Here is a 26,256-nt window from a genome sequence, read left to right on the forward strand (position 1 = left end):
TGCTACAGCACAAGAGCACCTTTGCAAAACACACAGATTCTTTGTCATGGAGCCATCCCCAATTTCCCGTTGCTGGAGACCTCAGGAGGGGAGCTGGTTTCCCATAATGGGCATCTGGTAGACCTTTGTGAGAACAGGCTGCTGGGCTGGATGGTCCCCTTTGGCCTGATCCTGCAGAGCTGTGCTTGCCTTCTTTGGTTCTGCAGATGCCCTAATGCCTGCATTCCTGTTGTGCCTTTGTGCATGGATTTAAGCAGTGGTCTAGAACAGCAATCACAGCCAGAACATGATGGTGGCCATGATGGTGGCCTGGCTGGTGTCAGAATGCAACTAACATTTGCCGCAGGGGAAGGTGGGATTTGTGGATGGGACACAGACAATGGGATGGGCAGAGTTATATGAAGATGATAATTGATTGATTGATTGATTGATTGATTGATTGATTGATTTATACTTGGCCCATCCGGCTGGGCCTCCTCAGCACTCTGGGCGGCTCCCAACAAAATAGTAAAAATACAATAAAACATCAAAGAATCATAGCATTGTAGAGTTGGAAGGGACCTTGAAGGTCCTCTAGTCCAACCCCTGCAATGCTGGCATCTCAGCTCAAGCATCCCTGACAGGTGTCCCTCCAACCTTGGGGTGAAGTGGGGCTGCAATAATGCAAGAGGGCACCCGGAAAACTTTGCTCAGCCTGGACTGGCAGGACCTCTCCGGGGGTTCAGGGGAGAGTCTTGGCTGGAGATGCTGTGTGTGTGGGGGGGGGGTGAAGCTGGGACATTTGCGCAGGGAAGGGGGAGCCAGCTTGTTTTCTGCTGCTCCACACGGGAGGACACATTGGATTTCAGTGGCAAGAAAGGAGATTCTAATGGGGGTTGCCATGTGTCCTCTTTTTCCAGGACATGTCCCCCTTTTCAGGAGTAAAATCTCTGCCTGGGTGGATTTTTAAAATTTACCAAAGTGTCTCTGGCTCTACTTTCTGGAGGAGACATAGACACAACTGGTGGCTGAAGACTTGCTTTCCTCTTCCCTTCTCCTGCCCCCCCCCCAGCAATATTTCACAGCTTCTATAGCCTGCATATAAAAGGAGAGTTGTCATAGCGTCCTCCTTTTTGCTCTTCAAAATGTGGCAACCCAAGTTCTGATCTTATTTCTTGAAAGTTTTAAAGAGGTGTTTTTTAAAAAAACCTGATAATGTTATTGTCGTATTCAGCTTGTAAACCAGTATGAGGTCATTGTAGTTTTGGGGGTTTTTTTGCAATCAAGTGGTGTATACATTTTATGAAATAATAAATACACAAATAGCTGTTCCATAGTGGAAGAGACCACCATGGACTCTCCTTTGCCGGAGGTTTTTATGCAGCGGTCAGACGACCCCCTGATATGGATTCTTTAGCTGTGTTCAGGGGGGAGGTCCAGATGGCCCTGGGGGTTCGCTTCCAACAATTCCACGCCTCTACGAAACGAATTGCGCCGGTGGGGCTGTGTGTGGGACTCGAAGCCGGTGCTCCCCATGTAACCCCTCTCCTCTCTCTCTCTCTCTCTCTCTCAGCATCCTGACCCCGCTCTACAATGGAAAAACTGCTTCTGTATCTGCTCTTCATTGGCATAGTGGCGAAGGCTCAGATCTGTCCCAAGCGCTGCGTCTGCCAGATCTTGTCCCCCAACCTCGCCACCCTTTGCGCCAAGAAGGGCCTCCTCTTTGTGCCCCCCAACATCGACCGGAGGACCGTGGAGCTGCGGCTGGCCGACAACTTTGTCACCAGCATCAAGCGCAAGGATTTTGCCAACATGACCAGCCTGGTGGACCTGACCCTCTCGCGGAACACCATCAGCTTCGTCACCCCGCACGCCTTCGCTGACCTGCGCAACCTGAGGGCCCTGCACCTGAACAGCAACCGGCTGACCAAGATCACCCACGACATGCTGAGCGGGCTCCTCAACCTGCACCACCTGATCCTCAACAACAACCAGCTGACGCTGATCTCCGCCACGGCCTTTGACGACGTCCTGGCGCTTGAGGAGCTGGACCTTTCCTACAACAACCTGGAGACCATCCCCTGGGACGCCGTGGAGAAGATGGTCAGCTTGCACACCCTCAGCCTGGACCACAACATGATCGACAGCATCCCCAAGGGGACCTTCTCCCACCTCCACAAGATGACCCGCCTGGACGTTACATCCAACAAGCTGCACAAGCTGCCCCCCGACCCCCTCTTCCAGAGGGCCCAGGTCTTGGCCACCTCAGGGATCATCAGCCCCTCCACCTTCGCCCTCAGCTTTGGCGGGAACCCCTTGCACTGCAACTGCGAGCTGCTATGGCTGCGGCGCCTCTCCAGGGAGGACGACCTGGAGACCTGCGCCTCCCCGCCGCTCCTCTCGGGCCGCTATTTCTGGTCGGTCCCCGAGGAGGAGTTTCTGTGCGAGCCGCCGCTCATCACGAGGCACACCCACGAGCTGAGGGTGCTGGAGGGGCAGAGGGCCATCCTGAGGTGCAAGGCCCGCGGGGACCCCGAGCCGGCCATCCACTGGATCTCGCCCGAGGGCAAGCTGATCTCCAACGCCACGCGCTCGCTGGTCTACGACAACGGGACCCTCGACATCCACATCACCACCATGAAGGACACGGGCTCCTTCACCTGCATTGCCTCCAACCCGGCCGGGGAGGCCACGCAGTCGGTGGACCTGCACATCATCAAGCTGCCCCACATCGTCAACAGCACCAACCACATCCACGAGCCGGACCCCGGGTCCTCGGACATCTCCACCTCCACCAAGTCCGGCTCCAACGCCAGCAGCAGCAGCAGCAGCAGCAGCAACGGGGAGGCCAAGGTCAGCCCCGACAAGAAGGTGGTGATGGCCGAGGCCACGTCCTCCACCGCCCTCCTCAAGTTCAACTTCCAAAGGAATATCCCCGGAATACGCATGTTCCAAATCCAGTACAATGGGACGTATGACGACTCGCTTGTTTATAGGTAAGGAGCCCCAGACAAGTTTGGCCCATCACCTGCTCCCTTCGCTGGGGGAACCCTTTTCCGTCCACCTCTTCTTGGCTCTTGGGGGGCCAGGTGGGCTCAGCAGGAGATGGGGAGAAACCCTCTTCATTCAGGTCTTGCCAGCGCCAAATACAGGACAGTGTGGGACTGGACAAAGGAGGAATGATGGGGACGGCCTCGCCCTCCTGAGTCTTCCAGAGAAGAGGAAGACAGTATAGATTTACAGCAGTAGTTTGAGGAAGGTCATGGCTCAGGGGGAGACGAAGAGCAAAGTTAGGAAATAATGGGAGAGGCTGGATGACACATTATCACTAGACAGCATTCCAGGCCCCCCTTCTTCCAGAACCCGGCGGGCAGTGAAAGTAGGAGAGCAAAGGCTGGTAACCAAATGGCCTTAAGTGGCAACTGTAGGGTGGGTGGTGCTGTTGCCAACTGAGGAGAGAAGGGGGGTGGAGATTGCTCAGAGCAACGCCATTGCTCCAAGAGGTATCATTTCTAAGCCTCCCTCTGTGAATATTGAATAAAAGACATTGGTAAGAGCTTCCTGGTTTTATCTTTTCCTGCCAGCCTGCCATGGGGGATCAGATTCCTTGACGCCTGGCAGCAGGTGGCTTCCCTGCACAGGGCGCTGAGCCAAGGGGGCACAAAATCCAGAAGATCCATAACTGAGAGGATCCATTGGTGGAGGGGGCAAATTTTGGCCTCACACAAGAGAGCCATATTACAAAAGATTACCAAAGTCCAGCGGCATAGCTAGCCGCTCAGGGGCCCCGTGCCTGGGGTGGGGGGAGCTACAGCAGGGTGTGCTGTGCGGAGCCTCCCTGGGCTCTGTCCCCCACCTCCCCCTCAGCTGTAGGGTGGCTGAGGGGGAGGTGGTGGGCAGACACAAGCCCCACAGTGCCGTCTGGGGCAGCATGGAGCCTGCAGGCACCCGAGCCCTTCGTCACCCCCAGGAGAGATGCATGACCAGAGCATCTCCCCGCCCCCGCCCGCCCGCTACACCTCTGCCCAAGTCCGCCCCGGTCTTGCAAGACTTCTCCCCACAGGCATTTGGGAACAGACTGCTTTTAACAAAAAGGCTGGCGCTGTGCCAGTTTAATTGTAATTACTGCTATGGCTTCCATTGGTGTTATCTATGCGCTTAGTTTTAACGCTAGCAGTGTTTAATTGTTTTTTAAGGATTGCTTTCCACCTTGTGCTTTTAGAAGTCTTTATTTTTATCTGTATGCCACCTGAAAACATCGAAGTGCAGAGCACTGGAAGTGGAAGTATACAAAATGCAGTTTATGGAAGTCGATTAAAAAATGACAGAAAGCAGTTTGGGCAAATGGAGAATAAAGTCAATATTACCATTCCAAAAAGGCAATCTGGGCTTAGGTACATGGAGACACAGCAAGACAGGAGTTAACCAACAGTAACGTTTCTGGCCCTGGTTTAGCTGCCCTCCGAGGAGCCTGGCTTCAAGGCAAGGGAGAGGTAGCTGGCCTGCAGCTGGCTCCCATAGCCTTACTCCCGAGGAGGCTGGCAGCAGCAAAGGGCAAATGTCTGTAAGGGCAAGGAAGGCAAGTCTCTCTCCCAGCCTCCTAATATATAAAATAATAATAATAAATTGTCCAGCAGCACCTTAGAGACCAACTAAGTTTCTTCTGGGTGCAAGCTTTCGTGTGCATGCACACTTCTTCAGATACACTGAAGCAGAAGTCACTAGACTTCTATAGTGGGAGGGTGGGGGGGGGGTTTTCTCAGGAGGGGAGTAGGAGATGGGTGATGGACTCAATGGGTGTGGTAAACCTGTGACTGTTAATGACTGCAATTAGTCCTACAGGAAAAAGCAAGGGATACTATGCAGATGATTAGCATATATAATGAGACAGGAATCCAATATCTCTATTAAGACCAGGTCTCTCCATAGTTTTCAGTTTAGTGATAAGTTGTAATTCAGCAACTTCTCTTTCAAGTCTATTTCTGAAATTCTTTTGTAGTAAAACAGCTGCTTTGAGATCCTGTATTGAATGGCCTGGGAGACTGAAGTCTTCTCCTACTGGCTTCTCTGTCTTGTGATTCCTGATGTCAGATTTATGTCCATTTATCCTTTGGCGTAGGGTTTGGCCTGTTTGTCCAATATAGAGAGCTGAAGGGCACTGTTGGCATTTGATGGCATACACAATGGTAGAAGATGAGCCATTCAATAGGCCTGAGATGGTATGTTGGATGTTGTTGGGTTCTGTGATGGTGTTGTCCGGGTGTCTGTGGCAGCAAAGTTGGCAACTGGGTTTATTGCAGGCTCTGGGACCAGTGTCCATGTTAAGTTTGGTTGCTGTATTATTGTGGGTGAGGAGTTGTTTAAGATTGGGTGGCTGTCTGTAGGCAACGAAAGGTCTTCCTCCCAGAGCTTGAGAAAGAGAACTGTCGTTATCTCGGAGAGGTTGTAAATCTCTGATGATGAGTTGAACTGTTTTAACTTGGGAGCTGTATGTGATTAATAGTGGTGTTCTGTTATTTTCTCTTTTGGGTCTGTCTTGCAACAAGTTCTCTCTGGGGATCTGCCTTCTGGAAGTCTCCACTGCTGGTGCAAGTCTTGTTGCATTTCAGGGAGTTTTGGGGGGAGTTAGGAAAGTGAGGTGAAAGAGAAGCCAAATATGCACATACCTGAAATATGTTCCATGTTCTCAGCCCAGTCCTCTGGGACTCTCTGCCACTGGAGACTCAGCAGGGACCTTCTGTGCCAACTTCTAAAAGCCTGCTGAAAACCTTCCTATTCTATTCCTCTAGGCCTCTGCAGGCCATTAAAACTGCAACCTTCCACAATATTTTGTTGATATCTGACTTTTTCTTTTATTTTGTTGTGGTTTTTATGGGGCGGTTTTATGGTTTTATTGGTGTAAACCACTTTGATATTTTGTATGACACAGCAGTACAAATATTCTTCATAAATAAGATGTCTGATGGTGGGAAACGTAGTTCATTTCAATTTTTATTTGCGTACTGCCTTTCTGTATCTCTGCACACGAGATGCTTGCAAGCAGCAGAAAGAAACAAAATAAGCAGCAAAGATCAGACATCTCAAAGCAATCTGATCCAGTGCAGATAAGAATATGGCCTTCACATAAACAACCTATATCAAATAAAGAATTAGCAAATAATGCATTTAGAATGTAATAGAGCAGTACATGTGAAAAGGATCTAGGAGTCTTGGTTGACCACAAACTTGACATGAGCCAACAGTGTGACGCGGCAGCTAAAAAAGCCAATGCAATTCTGGGCTGCATCAATAGGAGTATTGCTTCTAGATCAAGGGAAGTAAAAGTGACACTGTATTCTGCTCTGGTCAGACCTCACCTGGAGTACTGTGTCCAGTTCTGGGCACCACAGTTCAAGAAGGACACGGACAAACTGGAACGTGTCCAGAGGAGGGCAACCAAAATGGTCAAAGGCCTGGAAACGATGCCTTATGAGGAACGGCTAAGGGAGCTGGGCATGTTTAGCCTGGAGAAGAGGAGGTTAAGGGGTGATATGATAGCCATGTTCAAATACATAAAAGGATGTCACATAGAGGAGGGAGAAAGGTTGTTTTCTGCTGCTCCAGAGAAGCGGACACGGAGCAATGGTTCCAAACTACAAGAAAGAAGATTCCACCTAAACATTAGGAAGAACTTCCTGACAGTAAGAGCTGTTCGACAGTGGAATTTGCTGCCAAGGAGTGTGGTGGAGTCTCCTTCTTTGGAGGTCTTTAAGCAGAGGCTTGACAACCATATGTCAGGAGTGCTCTGATGGTGTTTCCTGCTTGGCAGGGGGTGGTTGGACTCGATGGCCCTTGTGGTCTCTTCCAACTCTATGATTCTAGGATTCTATGATTCTAATAGCACCTAATAATGAAATAGAAATTCACCCTCAACAATTGCAATAAATCATTACTAGATTATAATCAATAAAAATAACAGTGAGTCAGAATGTATAAAATGCCACAATAAATGTAAAAAAAATGTAAAAGGACTGAATTGATCAACAAAGTCAAATAGCTTATATTTTTTTTAAATAAAACACCATCAACATCTGGCAGGCCTCAAAGAGGGGAATGGCTATTTGTACGTTGCCTTGAGTCCCATCAGGGGAAAAGGCTGAGTCTGAATAAATATGTAATGTACAAAATCAGAGAGGTGAGGGCTGAGGGAGTCAGATAAACTTCTAGAATTGGTTTGAATTAATTGTGCAGAAGTCCCTTTGCCACAATGAGCCTGTGGCCAAAGTGGCTGGCGATCACCGTTCAAAACATCTTATAGAAAGTGCAGAGCAGGTCAGTAAATTCAGGAATGATAGAAATCACGAGCTCTCCCAGGGTTAGATTCCGACAAAACACTAGGTAGACCTTTCCGACATAGAGAGCCAGGACCGGATTGAGGTTTGATGAGGCCCTCAGCTCCTGAAGGTAATGGGGCCCTTGATATGTCCAGCTGTCCTTTGTCAACAGCAAATTGTTGCTGTACTTGTGTGTTGAATATAGTTGGCCACCCAACTATATGGTATATGGTAATTGATGGAATTAATAGGTATCTAAAACCATTTGCACATGCAGAATGTAGGCACCGTCTTCAGTGGTACCTCGGGTTACATATGCTTCAGGTTACAGACGCTTCAGGTTACAGACTCCGCTAACCCAGAAATAGTACCTCGGGTTAAGAACTCTGCTTCAGGATAAGAACAGAAATTGTGCTCCAGCAGCGCGGTGGCAGCAGGAGGCCCCATTGGCTAAACGGACCTCCGGAACGAATTAAGTACTTAACCCGAGGTACCACTGTATATAGAAAGGAGCAAACCAGGGATATTTGAGGGAGTAGGCGGAGCTCATTTCTTACTTCATAGGAGCCTACACAATACAAAACATTGTTGCTGTAGGTCGGTTTTATTTTATTTGTTTTATATCTTATACAGTGGTGTAGCACCCTGCTTGTGGTTAACGCTTAGCTGGAATGAAATATTCAACGCAGCAATAGAGAAATTAAAATAATAATTTATTTGTCAGACAAACAAATGATAGGCACAGTGGTATAATTAGTGTTTTTGCAGCTTGATTGTATTCTGTAATATGTAGGGTCAGTGTAACCTTTGCTCCCAGCCTGTAATTCCCTTTTACAACTTTGAGAAACTTGTCTCCTGCTACTGCTATAAATCAGGGGGGGGGGGGGCTTGTTCAGCAGAGCAGGAAGATAAACAACCGCCAAAGTCCTTAGCCAGCTGGTTTCTGCCTGGCATGAAACATACAAACATTTGCAAATATATCTTTAAGCTCATTTTAAAATACAGGCCTTGATCAGATGCCTCAGTGGTACCTTGGGTTACAGACGCTTCAGGTTACAGACACTTCAGGTTACAGACTCCGCTAAGCCAGAAATAATACCTTGGGTTAAGAACTTTGCTTCAGGATGAGAACAGCTAATTAGCTAAAGTGGTGCTTCAGATTAAGAACAGTTTCAGGTTACGAACGGACCTCCAGACTGAATTAAGTTCTTAACCTGATGTCAGGGAACTGCCATTGGAGCCAGAGGTGGAGGGAAGGCTCCAGAGGGATGCCGGAGAGGGTCCCAGTAGGGAGAGAGGCAGCCCATCCGCTGGGGAAGGAAATCAGCGTAGCACCAGTGGAGGAGGGGGGCAGATGGGGGAATTGGAGAGAAGGCTCCAGGACTCCTCGCCGGAGACCAGTGGGGAGAGCACGGGTCCTCCGCTGCCCACACCCTCCCTGCGCAGAAGACTTCCACGCAGGGAGAGTAGGAGGAGACTGGGCGTCAAAGAACTTCTTTGCTGGAAAAAGTTCAAGAAACGCCCACTGACGGATTCTGCCAGCGATTGAGACAGCCACGGATGGGTGGCTGTCCGGACAGAAAGGGTTCACCCAGGTAACCCAGCCAGGTGTGGCGCCAACTTACGCATGAGCAACCCCCTAAAACCATTACACCTGAGGTACCACTGTATTTTGGAAATGTACATCCAGGCTTTTTTCCTTAAGTTTTTTGGGGCCCCCAAGAGAGTGGGGCCCTAAGCTAGAGCTTGTTCAGCTTATACGTGAATCCGGCACTGGTGAGAGCTGTTCGATGGCGGGACGGAATCCCTTGGGAGGTGGCGGACTCTCTTTCCTTGGAGGTTTTCAAACACAGGTTGGGCAGTCGCCTGTCAGGGACCCTTGAGCTGTGATGCCCGCATTGCAGGGGGCTGGACTAGAGGACCTTTGGGGTTCCCTTCCAACTCTGCAGCTCTTTGATTCTCCACCAGCACCAACCAGCCTCCAGGCAGGAGGAAAGCAAAGGCCTTTTGCAGCCATCAGGTTTGATTTGTGCTTTATTTTTGGCTCATCCCCGCTGACCTTTAATCCTTTGAGGTAATCTGATTAGCGCAAGGATTGGAAAGTTAGCCCTACTCAGGGGACACTAACACCCTCTGTTTGGGGGAGGGAACGACAGGGGAAAAGGATATCCATAAATTATTTTTTATTTATATATACCCATGGATGAATGACGGAAGAGCGTGTGGACAAGGTGGTGGATTTGCTAAGTGGATTTGCTTTGAAGCCTCCTAATGGAGCAGTCACACCTTTCCAAACCCATTTGTCATAAATTATTCCCTTTTTCTCCCCCACTTTTCAAAGCCACCTCCTTGGGGAGGGAGCAGGACCCTGCAGATCAAAGCCACCCACAAGCCCCCGGACTCTCCCAGGACGCCGGCAGGTTTCCTTGCCGTTACTGCATCGGGCGAGAAGAGAGCGTTTGCCGGGGACTCCCCTTGGGGGCTGTGGGGAGGGCTGTGTGTGTCTGTGGTTGTGGGGCTGCTCACAGGGACTAGAAGCCTGAGGAGGAGAGGATGCGGCAGGATGGAGTCTGTTCCGAGAGAGGATGCTCAGCCAGGGCAGTTCTGGGTCTTAGGAGGCGTCTCAGGTTGTGTCTGGGCCCCTTGGACTCCTTGTCCCCGATTCCGGGCCAATTGAGGCCAACTTGTGGTGGGCAGCTGGCTGGCTGGCCTCTCCACTTTGCTTTCTCGTTTCCCCTAGATTTACAGCCCACCCTATTTTCGTGTCTGTGGTTTATGACGTTGCTTTCCTGCTGCCGTCTTCCTTGGGACCTTCGGATGAAGGGAGCGTCATAAATAAAATTATTTGCTTCTTTCTGCAGCCTTAGGCAGCCAGCAAGGTTCCTCGATACAAAGTCAGACCTGCTGGTCTAGCTAGCACACACTTTCCAGGGGTTCGGGCAGGGAGATGCTCTAAGCCAGGCACCCCCAAACTCGGCCCTACAGATGTTTTGGGACAACAACTCCCATCATCCCTAGCTAACAGGACTGGTGGTCAGGGATGATGGGAATTGTAGTCCCAAAGCATCTGGAGGGCCGAGTCTGGGGATGCCTGCTCTAACCACTGAGCTACAAGCCCACAGCAGTCCTAAGCTCACGGCTCCCCATTTTCACAGCAGTTTGCCACCATTATTGTTGCTGTTACCCCACAACATTTTAGTGTGATTTCCTCCAAATGGACACACCTGTTTGCAATTTTGCTTGATAAAGACATTTTTTTGCAAAACAACTTTCCATAATAAGATGCCTCTTTCTTTGCCATTTTCCTCCATTCTTGCCTTGATGTGAGCATTTGCCCTTGCAAGAGCCGCATTGCAAAATCTGGAGAAGTGCAGGTTTCTGAAGGGTGGCCGTGTGTTTCAGTTCACATGCTGTTCTGGAAAAGCCAAATTTTGGTTTCTTCTCCATTCTCATCTGTGAAAAGAGGACCTTGGGCCGGTCGCTGCCTTCTCTCAGACCGGCCCGCCTTGCAGGACAGGGGATTAAAAGAGGAGGGGGTGAGAACCACGTAAGGGTCCTTGAGCTCCTTGGGGAGAAAAAGCTGGGGTATAAATGCAGGAAATAAATAAAGAAGAAGACTTGAGACTAAGGAGCAGCCCCCACCAGAAGAGGACATGGGGGTCTGATTCCTTTACCCACCCCTCTGTGTGTTGGGGAGCCTGTCTTTTTGCCATGGGGTATTTGCAACAAAGCCACCTTCTCCTCTGGCTTCTGCACTACTGAGAAAGAGGCGGCTGGGTGCCCTCAATGACCTCGGCCCATCTCCTGAGGGCCTTTTGGCGGTTCCTTCCCTGCAAGAAGTGAGGTTACAGGGAACCAGGCAGAGGGCCTTCTCGGTAGTGGCACCCGCCCTGTGGAACGCCCTCCCATCAGATGTCAAGGAAATAACAACTACAGTGGTACCTCAGGTTAAGAACTTAATTCGTTCCGGAGGTCCTTTCTTAACCTGAAACTGTTCTTAACCAGAAGCACCACTTTAGCTAATGGGGCCTCCCGCTGCCGCCGGGTCAGGATTTCTGTTCTCATCCTGAAGCAAAGTTCTTAAACCGAGGTACTATTTCTGGGTTAGCGGAGTCGTAACCTGAAGCATCTGTAACCCAAGGTACCACTGTATCTGACATTTAGAAGACATCTGAAGGCAGCCCTGTTTAGGGAAGTTTCTAACATTTGAAGTTTTATTCTGTTTTTAATATTCTGTTGAAAGCCGCCCAGATGGGTGGGTTATAAATAGATATTATTATTATTATTATTATTATTATTATTATTATTATTATGCGCCCCACCCCCACCCCATGAGGCTTCTCTCCAGGTGGGAGGCAGAAAATGGCTTCATCTTTTGCTAGGGACAAGCATCACGGAGCCTCCAAGCTGGATAACAAAGTGGGTGGGGAAAGGGATTCCCTAGGGGGATCCCAAGAGGTGAGGGGGCACGGGGGGGGCACGCTGGAGGTGTCTGTCAGCACCAGATGCAGTTCATCTGCTTTGTAGACTTCATTGAAGTGAGTAGTTTTAATTGGGGTTTGAACAAATGTGTAGTTATCTGGCTGCTGATTTGAATTGCCTTGCCGTACCATCTTCCTTAGTGAGTCCTGCAAACTGCTCTTCTGGATAATGGTTTTTATAAGGAAGGGGGAACTGGGGATGAATTTATGGAACTTGGGGATGGGGCAGCAGTGATGGCCCCCAAACATTTGGGAACCTCTGGTTTACAATGTAACTTTAAACATTGAGAACGTTGGCCTTGTCTTATGAGGCTCTGCCTGTAGCATACTCTCCAAGTCTCCCGATTTTCCAGGAATTATGAGAGCCCTCCTGGCTTTGGATTGGATCCTGAAATGTCATTTTGCCCGCCACCAGCTGGTGCTGCCACCCCTGAACTTGGGGGGGAGGCTGAAACGGCGTTTGTCCCGAGCAGCAGCTGAAAAGGGGCATCTCTAGGGCATCTCTTGGCGGTGGCTGGAAAGCGGGCAAGGAGAGGCTGTGGCTGGCAAGGCCCAGCCCCACGTGACCCCCTGGCTCTGGGGGGCAGGCAGAGGGCAGGGCCACCCTGGGCAAGAAGAAAGGGGGAAAAGAGCAGAGCAGGAGGAGTCTTGATTTTTAAAAATATATATGCATTGTGCATCTAATCTTGCCCCTCTCTAAAGTGTATATATTGGTGTGTGTTTTTCTTTTTGTAAATCTACCAAAGAATGCAATAAAATAAAATTGGGATTCAGGGCTTTTCTCAGGAGTAGGGAGGGCACGAGTGCTGCGTCCCGTTGGTGGTGGAAATGCTCTGTGATGGTGAGGAATAAAGGGGGGGGGGCAGGAGGGGCAGTTGGAGGGAAGTGAGAAATGTCCCTATTTTCATTTGAGGAGTGTTGGAGGGTGTGCTGGAGGTTCAACGGCTTACGTTCAAAAAGAGAACAGATCCCACGTTATGCTGGGAGCAGGACAGGCCATATCTCTTTGCTCTCAGCTTCCTCTCTGAGTTTGGGGGCGCCCCTTTCTGTGTCCCATGGTGCTGCTTCTGAGTCTTCCTTATCCATTGCTTGACTCTCCTTGGCACAGCGAGAAGTGTTTGTTTCTTTCCTTTGTCTTCTTCTTAAATAAAGTCTGTTGAATTGTTTCTGCAAAGGTTATACCAAATTCTGCAAAACGTGGCCTGATCAGACAGGATCGGCTGACAATTCGCATAGTCCCCGTGCAACCACCGGCTGCACGGTTTTATATTGCTGTAAACTGCTCTGCTACGATTTTTACGATGCAGAGGTATATACATATTTTTAATAACTAAATAAATAGAATGATGGATCGCTGTTGAGCAAGGTCAGACGAGAAACAAAACCAAAGGAAATAAACCACAGGTGCATGGATGCGTCAAATGCAGCAACTGGAACTATTTCTGTACAGAACAAAAAGTGGAAAAGATGGAAAGGATTTGCTGAAATAGTCAACTGAACTAGAATACAAAAAAGGGAGGTGTGAGGAGGTCAAGGAAACAAGCAAATGAAAGACAAGTTATGGGAAGATTAGCTGTGGTTTTTTGTGTGTTTTTTTTTCTTTTCCCCCTCTTTTTCTTCTTCTTCCTTATCGTGATGCGTTGTTTTGTTTTTGTTTGATATGGTGTTTCTATTCTTTCTTTTTGTAACCTTTAAAATTTCAATAAATATTATGTATAAAAAAAAAACACAACTGGAACTATTTCTGGCATAGATATTGAGGTTAGACCAGACAGCAAAACGTGGGCCCTGTAATGTCCAGGGAAAGTAACTGAAAGTATTTGCAGGCCCTGAGTCACTGTACTGGCCTTATTCGCTCGTGGATTGAGGGGGCTTCCAGGTCAGGCTCCTTCTTGCTTGCAAATGAAATAAAATCAAGCCAAACAGGTAATGAAATTGCTGACCCTGTGTGCAGCAGCCATGGAAAAGGCAAATTCCGTGCTAGGGATAGTTAGGAAAGAAATGGGAAGCAAAACTGCCAGTATCCTAATGCCTCTGCCCAGATCTATGGCGCAACTGCATCTGGAGCCCTGCGTGCAGTTTTGGGTGCCTCACGTCAAGAAGGATGATAATAATAATAATAATAATAATAATAATAATAATAATAATAATAATAATAATAATTTATTTATACCCCGCCCTTCCCAGTTCATAAACCGGGCTCAGGGCGACTAGCAACAAATTTAAAACACTTAATGGTAAAAGCAGCATAAAATAAAGTATAAACACATGAATAACAATAAAATTCAAAGTTCAGAAATCAATTTAGGGGAAATCCATCTAATAAGCATTAGATAATCACCAGGGCTAGCTGGCTGAATTGGTCCTACTTGGATAAAAATGAAAGGGATGAGAAAAGGGCCCCTGAAATGATTGAGGGGCTGGAGCAGCTTCTCTACAAAGAAAGGTGATTGCGTTTGGGACTTTTTAGTTTTGAGGAGACACTAGACCTCGTGGACATTCAATGAATGAATGTGGGGAGATTCGATCCTCCTTCATGCAGTGCATACTTAAACTATGGAACTCACTGCCACAAGAGGGAAGGAGCAATGGCCACCAAGAGGGCCATCTTTAGCATATGCTTTGCCGGGGTGCAAAGATCCGCCCAGCACCCCCATGTTTAGTCACCCCCAAATTTTTTAGGGGGGGCGAACTCAAAGTTATTGAGCTTTTTGGGGGGAGGAAAATTGCTCGCCTATAACAACAAGGCAGCGGAAATAACTGCTTTTGTTTCTTGAACTGTCGGGAATATTTGACGCTAGGTATACATTTGGCGCCCCCCAGAATTTGGCGCCCGGGTGCCCCGCACCCCCGGGTAAAGACGGCCCTGGCCACCAGCCTAGATGGCTTTTAATGAGGACTGGGCAAATTCGTGAGGGATAAAAGACTATCAATGACTCCCAGCCAGGATGGCTAGACGGTACTGTTCCTCCCTGGTCAAAGGCAGCAACTCTTCCGATTTCCACTTTCCAGAAACCACGGGGAGGGGAGAGTTGCTCTTGTCCTTGAAATCTGCTTGCTGGCTTCCCAGAAGAGGCTTCTTCTGGCCACCATGAGAAGAGGAGGCTGGACTAGATGGCCTGATCCAGCAGGTTCTTCTTAGCATCTCATGTCCCTTTTCTTTAGTTTTCCCAATAGGGCAATATCCTTCAGGGTCTCGGCTGCAATATCAGGTCTTCATTGTGCCCATTTCCTTGCCCTTGTCCAGTACAGATGAGAGAATGACTTGCTTCTGCCTTAAGCTCAGCCTTCTCTTCTTTAGCTTCAGACCAAAACCGATTTAAATCACGATTTAAATCACTAGTCAGTAAGACTTGATTTAAATCATTTTTTTTACAGAAAGACTCATTCATGCTGGTATCATCTTAATATTTACAACCAGATGAAGGTTTCGTTTTTGGACTAATAAATTTTCAGAGTAGTTTCTACAGTTCTACCAAAAATTACAAATTTGGTTCTACTATCAGAAATACAAAGACCGATAATTATGAAATTATTGTGAGGTTTAATAAGTGAACTGTTTATATTTGGAGAACTTTTCTGCTGTACTTTATTGGAAGGATTAAAATAACCATTTCCTTCATAACAATTTAAACCATTTATTTAACTAAAACAATAACATTATAGCATATGTATCCATGTTTGTTAACTGATGTGGTTCAACATTTTTTTTTTATTTAGACTGAGTTTTAGCACACATGAAAAACTTAAAACAAATCCTTATTTCCTGATGAATAGCCTTTGGACTCCAATGTAACTTAAATAGAAAATCTTTAGAAATATTTTTCCTCCAAAAGCATTTTTAAAAAAAAAAAAAAATCCAATTTAATTTTTTTACAAAACTATTTAAATAAAAAATATCCAATTTTTAAAATTTATTTATTTAAAATCCTGATTGTTATCTACCCTGCTCAGCTCTGCCTCCACGGTCAGAGGCAGCCATGCTTCTGAATCCCAATTACTGTAAACCTCAGGAGGGGAGAGGGGTCTTGTGTTCGAATCCTGCTTTGGGGCTGCCCACAACAGGCACCTGGCTGTGAGAACAGGGTTCTGGGCAAGATGGGCCAATGGCTTGATTTGTGGTTACCATAATTCCTATCTATTTCACCGCATTTGTACCTCTTCCTCCCTACATTTCATCCATTTCCATTTTTACATTTTAAATAAATATAAAAAGGTATAAATCATAAACATTACAAGTCTTCTTAAGTCAATCCTGCCAGTGTTGTTAATTGTCTGCAATCATCCTTCAAATATTGTATGAATTTACTCCAGTCTTTTGGGAAAGCTTCATCACGCTGGTTTCGGATTTTCAGCTTTGCCAGTTGTGCATATTCCATCATCTTCACCTGCCAGTCTTCAATCGTTGCTCATTCCAGTTGTTTCCATTTTGGAGCTAATAGAGTCCTTGCTGTTGTTGTTGCATCCATAAACTATTCTTGGTCTCTTTGTAATTTCTTCCCCTACTATGCCCAGTAAAGATGCTTCTGGTTTTTTAGCAAATGTACTTTTGTACATTTTCTTTAACTCATTCTATATCATTTCCCAGAAGACTTTGACTTTACTGCAAGTCCACCACATATGATAGAAATTTCCTTCCTTTTCTTTACATTTCCAGCATTCCTTATTTTTTACCTTATACATTTTGGCAAGTTTAGTTGGTGTTAAATACCACCTATATAGATTCAGGTAGGTAGCCGTGTTGGTCTGATGCAGTTGAAATATATCAGAAAAAAATTTAAAATTGTCCAGTAGCACCTTAGAGACCAACTAAGTTTGTTCTTGTTATATTCTTCCGTGTGCATATGAATGTATCTGAAGAAGTGTACATGCACCAAGAACAAACTTAGTTGGTCTCTAAGGTGCTACTGGACTATATATATATGTATGTATGTATGTATGTATGTATGTATGTATATGTATGTATATATATGTGTATATGTGTGTATATATCTATCTATCTCAACCACCTATATAGCTCTTCTGGGACGCGGGTGGCACTGTGGTCTAAACCACAGAGCCTAGGGCTTGCCAGTCAGAAGGTCAGTGGTTTGAATCCCCATGACAGGGTGAGCTCTAGTTGTTCGGTCCCAGCTCCTGCCCACCTAGCAATTCAAAAGCACATCAAGTGCAAGTAGATAAAGAGGTACCACTCCAGCAGGAAGGTAAACGGCATTTCCGTGCACTGCTCTGGTTCGCCAGAAGTGGCTTAGTCATGCTGGCCACATGACCCAGAAGCTGTACGGCGGCTCCCTCGGCCTATAGAGTGAGATGAGCACGCAACCCCAGAGTTGTCCACGAATGGACCTAATGGTCAGGGGTCCCTTTACCTTTATATAGCTCTTCTAAGATTCTGAGGTTGGTCCTCCCGGTCCAGCCCAGTGACGCCTTTTTTCTTTCTGTCCCTCTGCAGAATGATTCCCCCCACGAGCAAGACCTTCCTGGTCAACAACCTGGCGGCGGGGACGGTCTACGACCTGTGCGTCCTGGCCATCTACGACGACGGCATCACCTCCCTGACGGCCACCCGCGTGGTGGGCTGCATCCAGTTCACGACGGAGCAGGACTACGTGCGCTGCCACTTCATGCAGTCCCAGTTCTTGGGGGGCACCATGATCATCATCATCGGGGGCATCATCGTGGCCTCCGTGCTGGTCTTCATCATCATCCTCATGATCCGCTACAAGGTGTGCAACAACGGCGGGCACCCCAAGGCCGCCAAGGTCAGCAACGTTTACTCCCAGACCAACGGGGCCCAGCAGGCCCAGCAGCCAGGGTTTGGCGGCGCCGGCGCTGCCCTGCCGCCGTCGGGCTCCAAGCAGGCCATGGGGCGCGAGGAGAGCCTGCAGTGCTGCAAGGTGGGCGGCGAGGGCTCGGCGCGGCCGGCGGACGCCTTTCCCGGCCAGGACTCCTGCTCCGCTTCCGCCGGGGCCGGCGTTACCTCCGCTCTGCCGCCCACGTGGACTCCGGGGCCCCCCGCTTCCCAAAAGCTGAAGCGCAAGCCCACGCCAAAGTCCGGCAGCCACGACGCCGTCCCCGGCGAAGGCGCCTCCTGCTCCTCCGCGTCCGGCGGCCTCGAGTCGCAGAACACGAACCGCAACAACTCCACGGCGCTGCAGCTGGCCGCCCGGCCGGCAGACTCTTCCCCGGGGGCAGCCCCCACCTACAAGAGAGCGCCAGCCAAGCCAAGTAAGTTCCTCACCTTGCCCGCCGACCCATCCCGCGCCAAGCGCAGGTACTCCCTGAACGGAGAGATCATGGAATACCACTGTTACCTTAACTCCCCGAACCCGGGCGGATTTTGGTCTAAGCGGAGCCTGTCCATGAACGGGATGCTCTTGCAGACAGACTCCTCCGAGGCGGATAGTGGTCAAGCAACTTTCTCCAGTTCGGAGTGGATATTGGAAAGCACGGTGTGAGCCGCTGGGGGGGTGTGGCTTTTCTTTTTTTATTTTGCCAGGCCTAAAAAAGGACGGAGGGTTCCCCCGCCCTCCAAACACTGTCCAAGAACTCGTCTCCGGGTGGGGGCAGTGGCTGGCTTTTTCCTGCCCCTCTCGCCTCTCCGCCCAGAGCGGGGCGTGGACCACCATGGAGCGCCCCTTCACACCACCTTTCCTCTCTTGGGGTTTCAGTTTAATCTAACAACCGGAGGGAAATATTGGCGAGGAAACAAAGATTTAAGGGGAAAGCACAAAAGTCGAGCGGGGTCTCCGCCTCTGCTAGGATCGGCACCCGGGTCCCACCCTAGCCGATCGAGGACCCAGGAAAGAGAGAAGGAGCCCAGGAAAGAGAGAAGGAGCCTTGGCCTGGGGGAAAGAAAGAGCCGCTTGTAGAAGGGCCTTGTTGCTCTTTCCTCTGTGTCAACGGAGGGCTGCTTTTCTGATGGATCAGTAGACAAAAAAGGGAGAGGGAGCATTTCTAAATCGAGCCGAGTGTCTTCTCTGCCCTCTTTCCCCCTGAGACTTTGGTCCTGCCTTCCTTTCTGGGCCAACACTGTACAAAACCCATCAACTCTGTGTTGCTACGTTGTGTAAAATAAAATATTCCTTCAATACCTTCAGCCGGTGTGGCCAGGCGATGCCCTTGGAATTACCCTCCTTGGTTCAGGGGTGCTGGGGGCGCCCTATCTGGATGGCCGATGGGGAGGGGGAAGGAGGAGGTCTCTGCCCCTGCCCCCTGGCCAGGCTGCCCAATGGGCGGAGCTCGTCTGCTGTAGGAGGCAGGACAGAGCCGGGCTGGAAGTGTGTCTGGTCAGAGAGCCTGTCCATCTCTCTCTTGGTAGCCGTGAGCAGGAGTCTGGGGTCTCTAGCACCAGAGAAAGTGGGTCAGCGGTGCTGCAGGCCGGCCAGCCTTGCTTTCCGTGGGTCTTGTTGGCGGCAGGGAGATTTCTCCAGGCTGAGTCAGCAGCATTTATATTTGTGCCAATTTCGCTCTTTTGTTCCTTCTATTTGTGCAAGGCTATGAGTCAGCTTTCCAGACGGAAAAGACGGCCTGTTGCAATGCCATATTACTGATAAAAAGCAGTTATAACACCCCGAAACAGAGCAGCCATAAGACCTCTGCAATGTTCGCCCGGGAGATCTCTCGAGGCTCCTGCAAATTCCTTCTTGGGGTTCCAAATGGCTTAATCTTGTTTCTGGAGATGCCCCGGTGCTGGATCGATCCCTTGTTCTCCTGGACGAAACCTAGAAGCTGCTCACTGTTTGGCTGCACGCTTTTCGCCCCAGGTTGCCGATGGATCCCAGGGAAGGAATTGCATGCACTCAGTCGCGGTGCAAAGAGGGATCTCGGCGTGATTTCACAATTGCGTTAAGATCCCTTCTTCATTTCTTCCGTGATAGAATTAATGCATATGCAAAAATGGGCTCGGTTGGCTTCTCCGTTTTGAGAACTTGTGTGGGGAAAAGAAAAAATCCAACAACTGAAACTCAAAGTGTGCCCGTGCCAATTCAGAGATGAATGCCCTCAACTAATCACATCACCCCCCCGCCACCCCCCCTTGGGTGCTTCCCTTGGCCTTGCCTGGTTTCTGGGTCCTTCCTTTGGGGCTACTTTGGGGCCTCAATGAGCTGCTCTCCTTCCTTAGGGTGAATCTGGTGGGGAAGGAAGATGATCCTCTCTTGCATTTTCTCCCTCCAGAGTCAGCTCCTCTTGTTTGTAAAGCCTCCCCTCCCCCCAACTCTCTTTTATTTATCTATTCATTTTATATTTTATTTATCTCCCCCCCCCCCCGATATTTATGATTCCCCCTGATATGTACTCAAGGCTCCGTGAATGGCATTTTAAAAAGTCACTTCTCTGGCCAAGTCCATCCAAAGCAGCTTGCAACATTATTATTATTATTATTATTATTATTATTATTATTATTATTATTCCCACATGCAAATTTAAACGACACAGAGGGAATGCAGAAAGCTAAAAATGTCACAAAGACAATAGTTGAAAAGTAATTCTCGTAGTAAGTAACTCTCCCGAGGAGACGTTGATCCCGTTTTGCTAGACTAAAGGCTGCCTTACTCTGTGCACAAAGAACGACGTGTGTGAATGTGCGCCATTGTTATTTTTAACAAAATGTGCGTGCAGCTTTCCTGAAAACAAAAGTACTAGCTGTTTGCAAAGCACATAAAATATGCTTTAAAAGAATGCAAAAGATACATTAAAATTAAAAAGCAACATTAAAAGCGGGTGGGGGTTGGACTAGATGTCCCTTCCCAGGGGCGTAGGAAGAGGGCAGCAGAGGGGGCAGGCCTCCCCGGGTACCACTTTGGGAGGGGTGACAAGATGGCCCCTGCCTCCCCCCAGCTGTAGGGGGTGTGCGCAGTCCATATGGGCGCCACTCACATGCTGTCCATATGGGATGCCACTTGCGCGGCAGCCTGTATGGTCACCGTGCAAGCGGCAGCCCACACAGCCAACGCTCGCCAGCGGCATCCCGTATGGACTGCGCATGTGTGGCATCCCATACAGTCACTGCACATGCGCAGTCCATATGTGCTGCTGCTTGCATGGTGTCCATAGGGGTGCCACTCACCGCGCGCGAGCGGCAGCCCATACGCACAGCACATGTGCGACATTCCGTACAGAGTGCGCATGTGTGGGATGCCACACATGCACAGTCCATATGGGCTGCGCCGCCCCGGGTGCCGGAGAGGGTTCCTCCTCCACTGTCCCTTCCAACTCCACAATTCTTAAGTTCGTAGAAAAGCAGAAGGAATAAAATTCACAGTTAAAAGCATACATTCTAAGCAAAATAGGCAGATTTTTAAAAATACATCAACTTTGCAAAATGCACATATGTTCTTTAGGTCACCGTTTTCCCTGAACCCATCGTGGGCCATATATTTTGTGATGCTCTCTCCACCCCACCCCCACCTCAGGTGCCGGACGTTTCTCCACAGGGACGAGAGCCTCCCTTTCTCTTCCACCTTCTGGGCCATCCTGCTTGGTGCTGGCGGGTTGGAATCAGAAACAATGGTTTGGTGCTGAACTTTCCTAGCAAACTGTGGTTTGTCATTTTCATGCATCACAATAAACTGTGGTGAGTTCAAAGCATGAGGCAGATGCTTCCAAACTCATTTGGCGGACAGGGGACAGGCAGGGACCGACTCCATGCTTCCTGGATCCCATTCTGCTAAGCAGTGGTTTGGCATTACGACCAAACTGGGTTATTCATCATCATCATCATCATTTTATTTGTATGGCGCCTTTCCATAGTTAAAACAATGCTCAAGGCGGCTTACATCACGACAAGATTTACCGTATTTTTCACTCTATAAGACACACCTTTTCCCTCCTAAAAAGTAAGGGGAAGTGTGTGTGCGTCTTATGGAGCGAATGTAGGCTGGGCAGCTATCCCTCTTGCTGTTCTGGCTTCAGAGATAGCCACACAAAGCCTCTTCAACAACATTTGATTCAGAATATTATTTTTTTTCTTGTTTTCCTCCTCTAAAAACTAGATGCGTCTTATGGTCGGGTGCGTCTTATGGAGCGAAAAATACGGTGCGTGATTACATAACATAACAAAAGTCATAAACAATCAATAAAACATATCAAAAGGTACACAACCAAATGGAAAACCATTTCCACATAAATCATACAATCTAAAACTAAAAATACAACATTAATCTCAATAACAATTTAAAATGGATAGATAAAAAATATAAACTATCTTCAAAAAGGAGCCCTCTCTGTCGAGCAGCAGCAGCAGCAGCAGTCCTTTCTTGTGTCCTAATGCTTGACTTTTCCTGTTCTTCGCCAGCCTGCCTTCAAGGCAGCTTCCAAGAAGGCCGGTGCAGAACTAGGTGCAAACAGCCCGGGAAGGAGAAAACATTTAAGAATCAATAGAAAACCACACATAACAGGACCTGGTTTTTTTTAGCAGCTATAGCTAAAAGGCTAATTATAGAACGCCTTGGCTTCCAGCTCACCATAGCTGGAAAGACATCTAGTTCTTCATGCAGTGCAAGGATGAACGGCGGAACTCCCTGCCACAGGAGGGAGAGATGGCTTGAAAAGAGGATGAGGCACATTCATGGAAGAGCATCAGGCTCCTCGCCCCAGGGGCTGATGCCTTTCCTCCACAGTTGGGAGCAGTGGTGCTTCTGAACCCCAGTTGCTGGAAGGGAAGGAGGGAAGAGTTGTGGCGGGGCTTGGATCCTGCTTGCCAGTTTCCCATGGAGGCATCTAGCTGGCCTATGTGAGAACCAGAGGCTGGACCAGATGGAGCATGGGCCTGATCCAGCAGGACTCTTTGAATGTTCTCATGTGTCTCTCTCCCCGGGAAGAGAATGCCAGAGTCAGGCCACCATCACCGAAATCTCCTTGTTGCGGCCAACCAAGTGCCAATGGGGAACCCCCCATGAGTGAACCCCCTATGAGGAAAGGTGGCAGCATTTGGGGCTGCTTCGTGAGAGGAAAGGCAAGCAAGAGGGAGCGTGACAGGAGTTTGTAAACTCATGCTTGGCACAGAGAAAGGAGGGAGAGAGAAGTTCCCCTCCCTCTCTCTCAACACTAGAACTTGAGGACATCCAAGGAGGCTGAAGGTTGGAAGATGCAGGACAGATAAAGTCCTCCATGCGGTGTGGAGTTAGGCTGTGGAACTCCCTGCCACAGGAGGCCGTGAGGGCTGCCAGCTTGGATGGCTTGAAAAGAGAACTAGAGAAAAGGGAGTTCTCGGAGGAGGAAAAGGCTCTGGAAGGCCCAGGAAGGGAGAGTTGCTCTGGTGCTCCTGTTCTGCTTGCTGGGTTCCCATGGGGGCATCTGGCTGGCCCCGGTGAGAACAGGAGGCTGGAGCAGATGGACCACGGGCCTGATCCAGCAGGAGGCAGAGATGGCTTGAAAAGACAATAAGGCACATTCATGGAAGATTCAAGCGCAAGAGCACTTTCTCCCCTCCTCTGGTTCCCAGCACCTGGCCTCCAGCTGTGAAGACAGAGCAGAGCCACATGTCTCGCGCCCATGGAAAGCCCTCTCCTCTCCCAGGAATTTGTCTCATCCTCTTGCAAGGCCATCTAGGTTTCTGGCCATCTCTGCCTCTGGTGGCAGTGAGTTCCACAGTTCAGCCAGGCACTGTGTGTCAAAGCCTTTTCTTTCCTGGGTCTGGAGTCCCAGGGGGTGGGGCGTTGTGGAGACCTGGCTCCATCTCTCCTGAGTGGAAGATGCTTAGATGGGCAGGTGGGCAGCAGGGAGGGGGGGGGGGATCTGGTGGAAGTTCTCCCCTTCCAGGTTGGTTCTGCTTTTGTTGAGGAGCTGGGCCAAGCCGGGCGTTATAGATCTCTCTCTCTCTCTCTCTTTCTGTTTCTCTTTCCCCCACACAGAAGCTGGCAGCAGCCTGAAGAGTGCTTGCCACCCTCCTCCTCCTCCTCCTCTTCCTCCTCCTGAAAACGTGGCCGCCCACGTTTGCACCCGACAAAAATCCATTCGGTTTCAACTCACCGGAGACTGAGAATAGGGCCAAATTCTGCGCCACCAGCAGGGACGTCACACCCCCGGTGCCTCAGGCCTGCGCTGGGAACCCACGGAGACTGGGGATGCTGGAGGGATGGATGCTCTCCCCTGTCTCCCCTCCTCCACCCCCCCCCTTTCGCCCCACCCCACCCCCAGGAAACCCTGCCCAGGCATTGCAAGTGTCTTCTTCTGGCCTTCAGGACTTTATTTTTCTTTTGTACAGCAAAGAATTAACAGGGAGAGGGATCTGGGCCCAGCGTGACCTCTGCTCTTCCTCTTCGTGGTTGCTGGTTGGTGGTGGTTGAATTCACAGACCGTATGACTGATTCTCCATTATGTCACACCACCCCTGGAAATAAATGTTTTAATATGAGCGTTTCCCCACTGGTTCATTGACAGGAGTGGGGAGGGCAGGCGGGCGGGTGGGGGGCGTCTTTGAGACACATCCTGCAACATCTTGGAGCAGCTTCCGGGGGGCTGGGAGAAGGTCCAGCTCACTCCCTGCTCACCGAGACTGGAACAGAATTAAGTGTGTCGTCTTCTGAATCCACCTCCTTCCCAGCTGTAAACGAAGCTCTTGCCTTGTTCTGTAAAAGGGTCTGGCAGCCTGGAGGGCCAGGGGGGTCACGAGACCCTTTCCAGGAAGATCATGTTGAGTCAGTGGGGCAGATTTCGGGAGGGAACACAGTGGTGTGGAAAGTCTGGTGACCATCATGCACACCCCACCTTTTCCTCAAAGGAGCTCAAGGGGGGGGAGGGGTTCATGACTCTCCCTTCTCCCCATTTCATCCTCACAACAACCTTGTGAGGTAGGTTAGGCTAAGAGGCACCAATTGCCCCCCAAAGTTACAGCCAGTGAACTCCATGGCTGAGTAGGGAGATTCAACCCTGTTTTCCCAGGTTCTAGTCCAATGCTAAGAACTATTATTATTATTATTATTATTATTATTATTACTACTATTATTTAAATTTGTTTACAACCCTTCACTTGTGGATCTCAGGGTGGTTCACACCATAAAAAATACAAGTTAAAAAGACAACATACATAATAAAACAAGAACTGAAACCGAAACAGAACAATAACCCTCGCCCTTCTACAAACACATTTAAAAGGACAAAGGATGTCAATCAGCCAAAGGCCTAGTTAAGGAGGAACGTTTTCACCTGGTGCCTAAAGGTGTACAATGAAGGCGCCAGGCAAATTTCCCTGGGGAGAGCATGCCACAAACAGGGAGCCACTGCAGAGAAGGCCCCGTTCTTGTGTTGTCACCCTCCGGAGGCACACGAAGAAGGACCTCCGAAGATGATCTCAGGGTCTGGGTAGGTTCATATGGGAAGAGGCGGTCCTTGAGGTCTTGTGGTCCTGAGGGGTTTTAAGGCTTTATAGGTCAAAACCAGCACTTTGAATTGGGCCAGGAAATGAATGGGCAGCCAGTGCAGTTGGACCAGGATTAGTGTAATATTCTGAAGCCGTCTTGCCCGTCTTGCCTGACCGCCAAATTCTGCACCAGCTGAAGCTTCCGAACCGTCTTCAGAGGCAGCCCCACATATAATGCTTTGCAGCAATCTAACCCAGAGGTTACCAGATCATAGACAACAGGCGTTGGGCTGTCCCTGTCCAGATAGGGGCACAGCTGGGCCACCAGCTGATGGTGATGGAAGGTACTCCGTGCCATCCAGGCCACCTGAGCCACAAGTGACAGCAAGGGATTCAGAAGGAACCCCGAGTGACGCTCCTGCTCCTTCAGAGGAAGTGTAACCCCATGTAGAGCAGGCAACCCCCCCCCATCACTCCAGTCTAAGGGAATCGGCCACTCAGAGTGCCTCTGTTTTATCCAGATTGAGCCTCAGTTTGTTGGCTCTGATCCAGTCTCTTACTGAGCTACAACAACAGTCCAGCACATCCGCTGCCCCACACTGGCTCTCTGGAATGGCACAGAGAGAGTTGCAGGCAGGCAAGAAGGGCATCAGGATTCCGGACTCCATGCTGGAGCGTGACTAAGGAGCCTTTTGCTTTGGCCTATTCAGTTCAGCAATCTGCCTCATGAATCGGACGGGGCCATTCTTTGGCACTGCCCGGGGGTGGCCTCCTGTTGGGATGTTACCACCATTTTTTGGGGGGTGGGCCTGCCTTCCTAGATGCCGGGTCACAGAGAGAGGATGGTGCTGGAGACGCATCTTCTGGGTTTCTGCCAAGCATGTGCAGGGGCGCAAAAGGTGTGTTTGTGCTTGGTAAAAAGGAAGAGAGTGTGCCTTGCTCCCTCCCCAATGGATTGGCTGCTGGGGCCACATCCTGCTCCATCCTGCCCAAATGGGAGGCGCCTTTGAGGATCTGGCCAAAGGCAGGCAGGCCTCTCTCTAAGTCCTTTGGGGCACCTTGTGGACCTCTCAGAAGCCATGGCTGCCAGGGAAGGAAGCACAAGGCCAGGGGCAAGAGGACAGAGAGACATTCTTCTCCCTCTCTCCTAACACTGGAACACTCATGGTCAGCCAGTGAA

General features: G+C 49.4%; 1 protein-coding gene and 1 long non-coding RNA gene across 3 annotated transcripts in view; both read left to right on the top strand.

The window, feature by feature from the left end:
• The window catches only part of LRFN5 (leucine rich repeat and fibronectin type III domain containing 5), a 69,555-nt gene extending 45,424 nt beyond the window's left edge, over positions 1 to 24,131 (top strand). Inside the window, exons 2-4 of one of the 2 annotated variants that reach the window (XM_081876276.1) lie at positions 1,553 to 2,975; positions 17,226 to 18,001; positions 23,629 to 24,131. In XM_081876276.1, the coding sequence (XP_081732402.1) occupies positions 1,573 to 2,975; positions 17,226 to 18,001; positions 23,629 to 23,756 (2,307 nt within the window). In that variant the 5' untranslated portion in view covers positions 1,553 to 1,572 and the 3' untranslated portion in view covers positions 23,757 to 24,131. Of the gene's footprint in view, positions 1 to 1,552; positions 2,976 to 17,225; positions 18,873 to 23,628 lie in introns of those variants that run through there. The other variant, XM_081876275.1, reaches the window with a different exon arrangement.
• The window catches only part of LOC309350064, a 961,019-nt gene that overhangs the window by 197,398 nt on the left and 737,365 nt on the right, over positions 1 to 26,256 (top strand). The window lies entirely within an intron of this gene.

The sequence above is a fragment of the Podarcis erhardii genome (genome assembly GCF_964252035.2).
Source record: "Podarcis erhardii genome assembly, chromosome: 1".
Classification (NCBI taxonomy): Eukaryota; Metazoa; Chordata; class Lepidosauria; order Squamata; family Lacertidae; genus Podarcis; species Podarcis erhardii.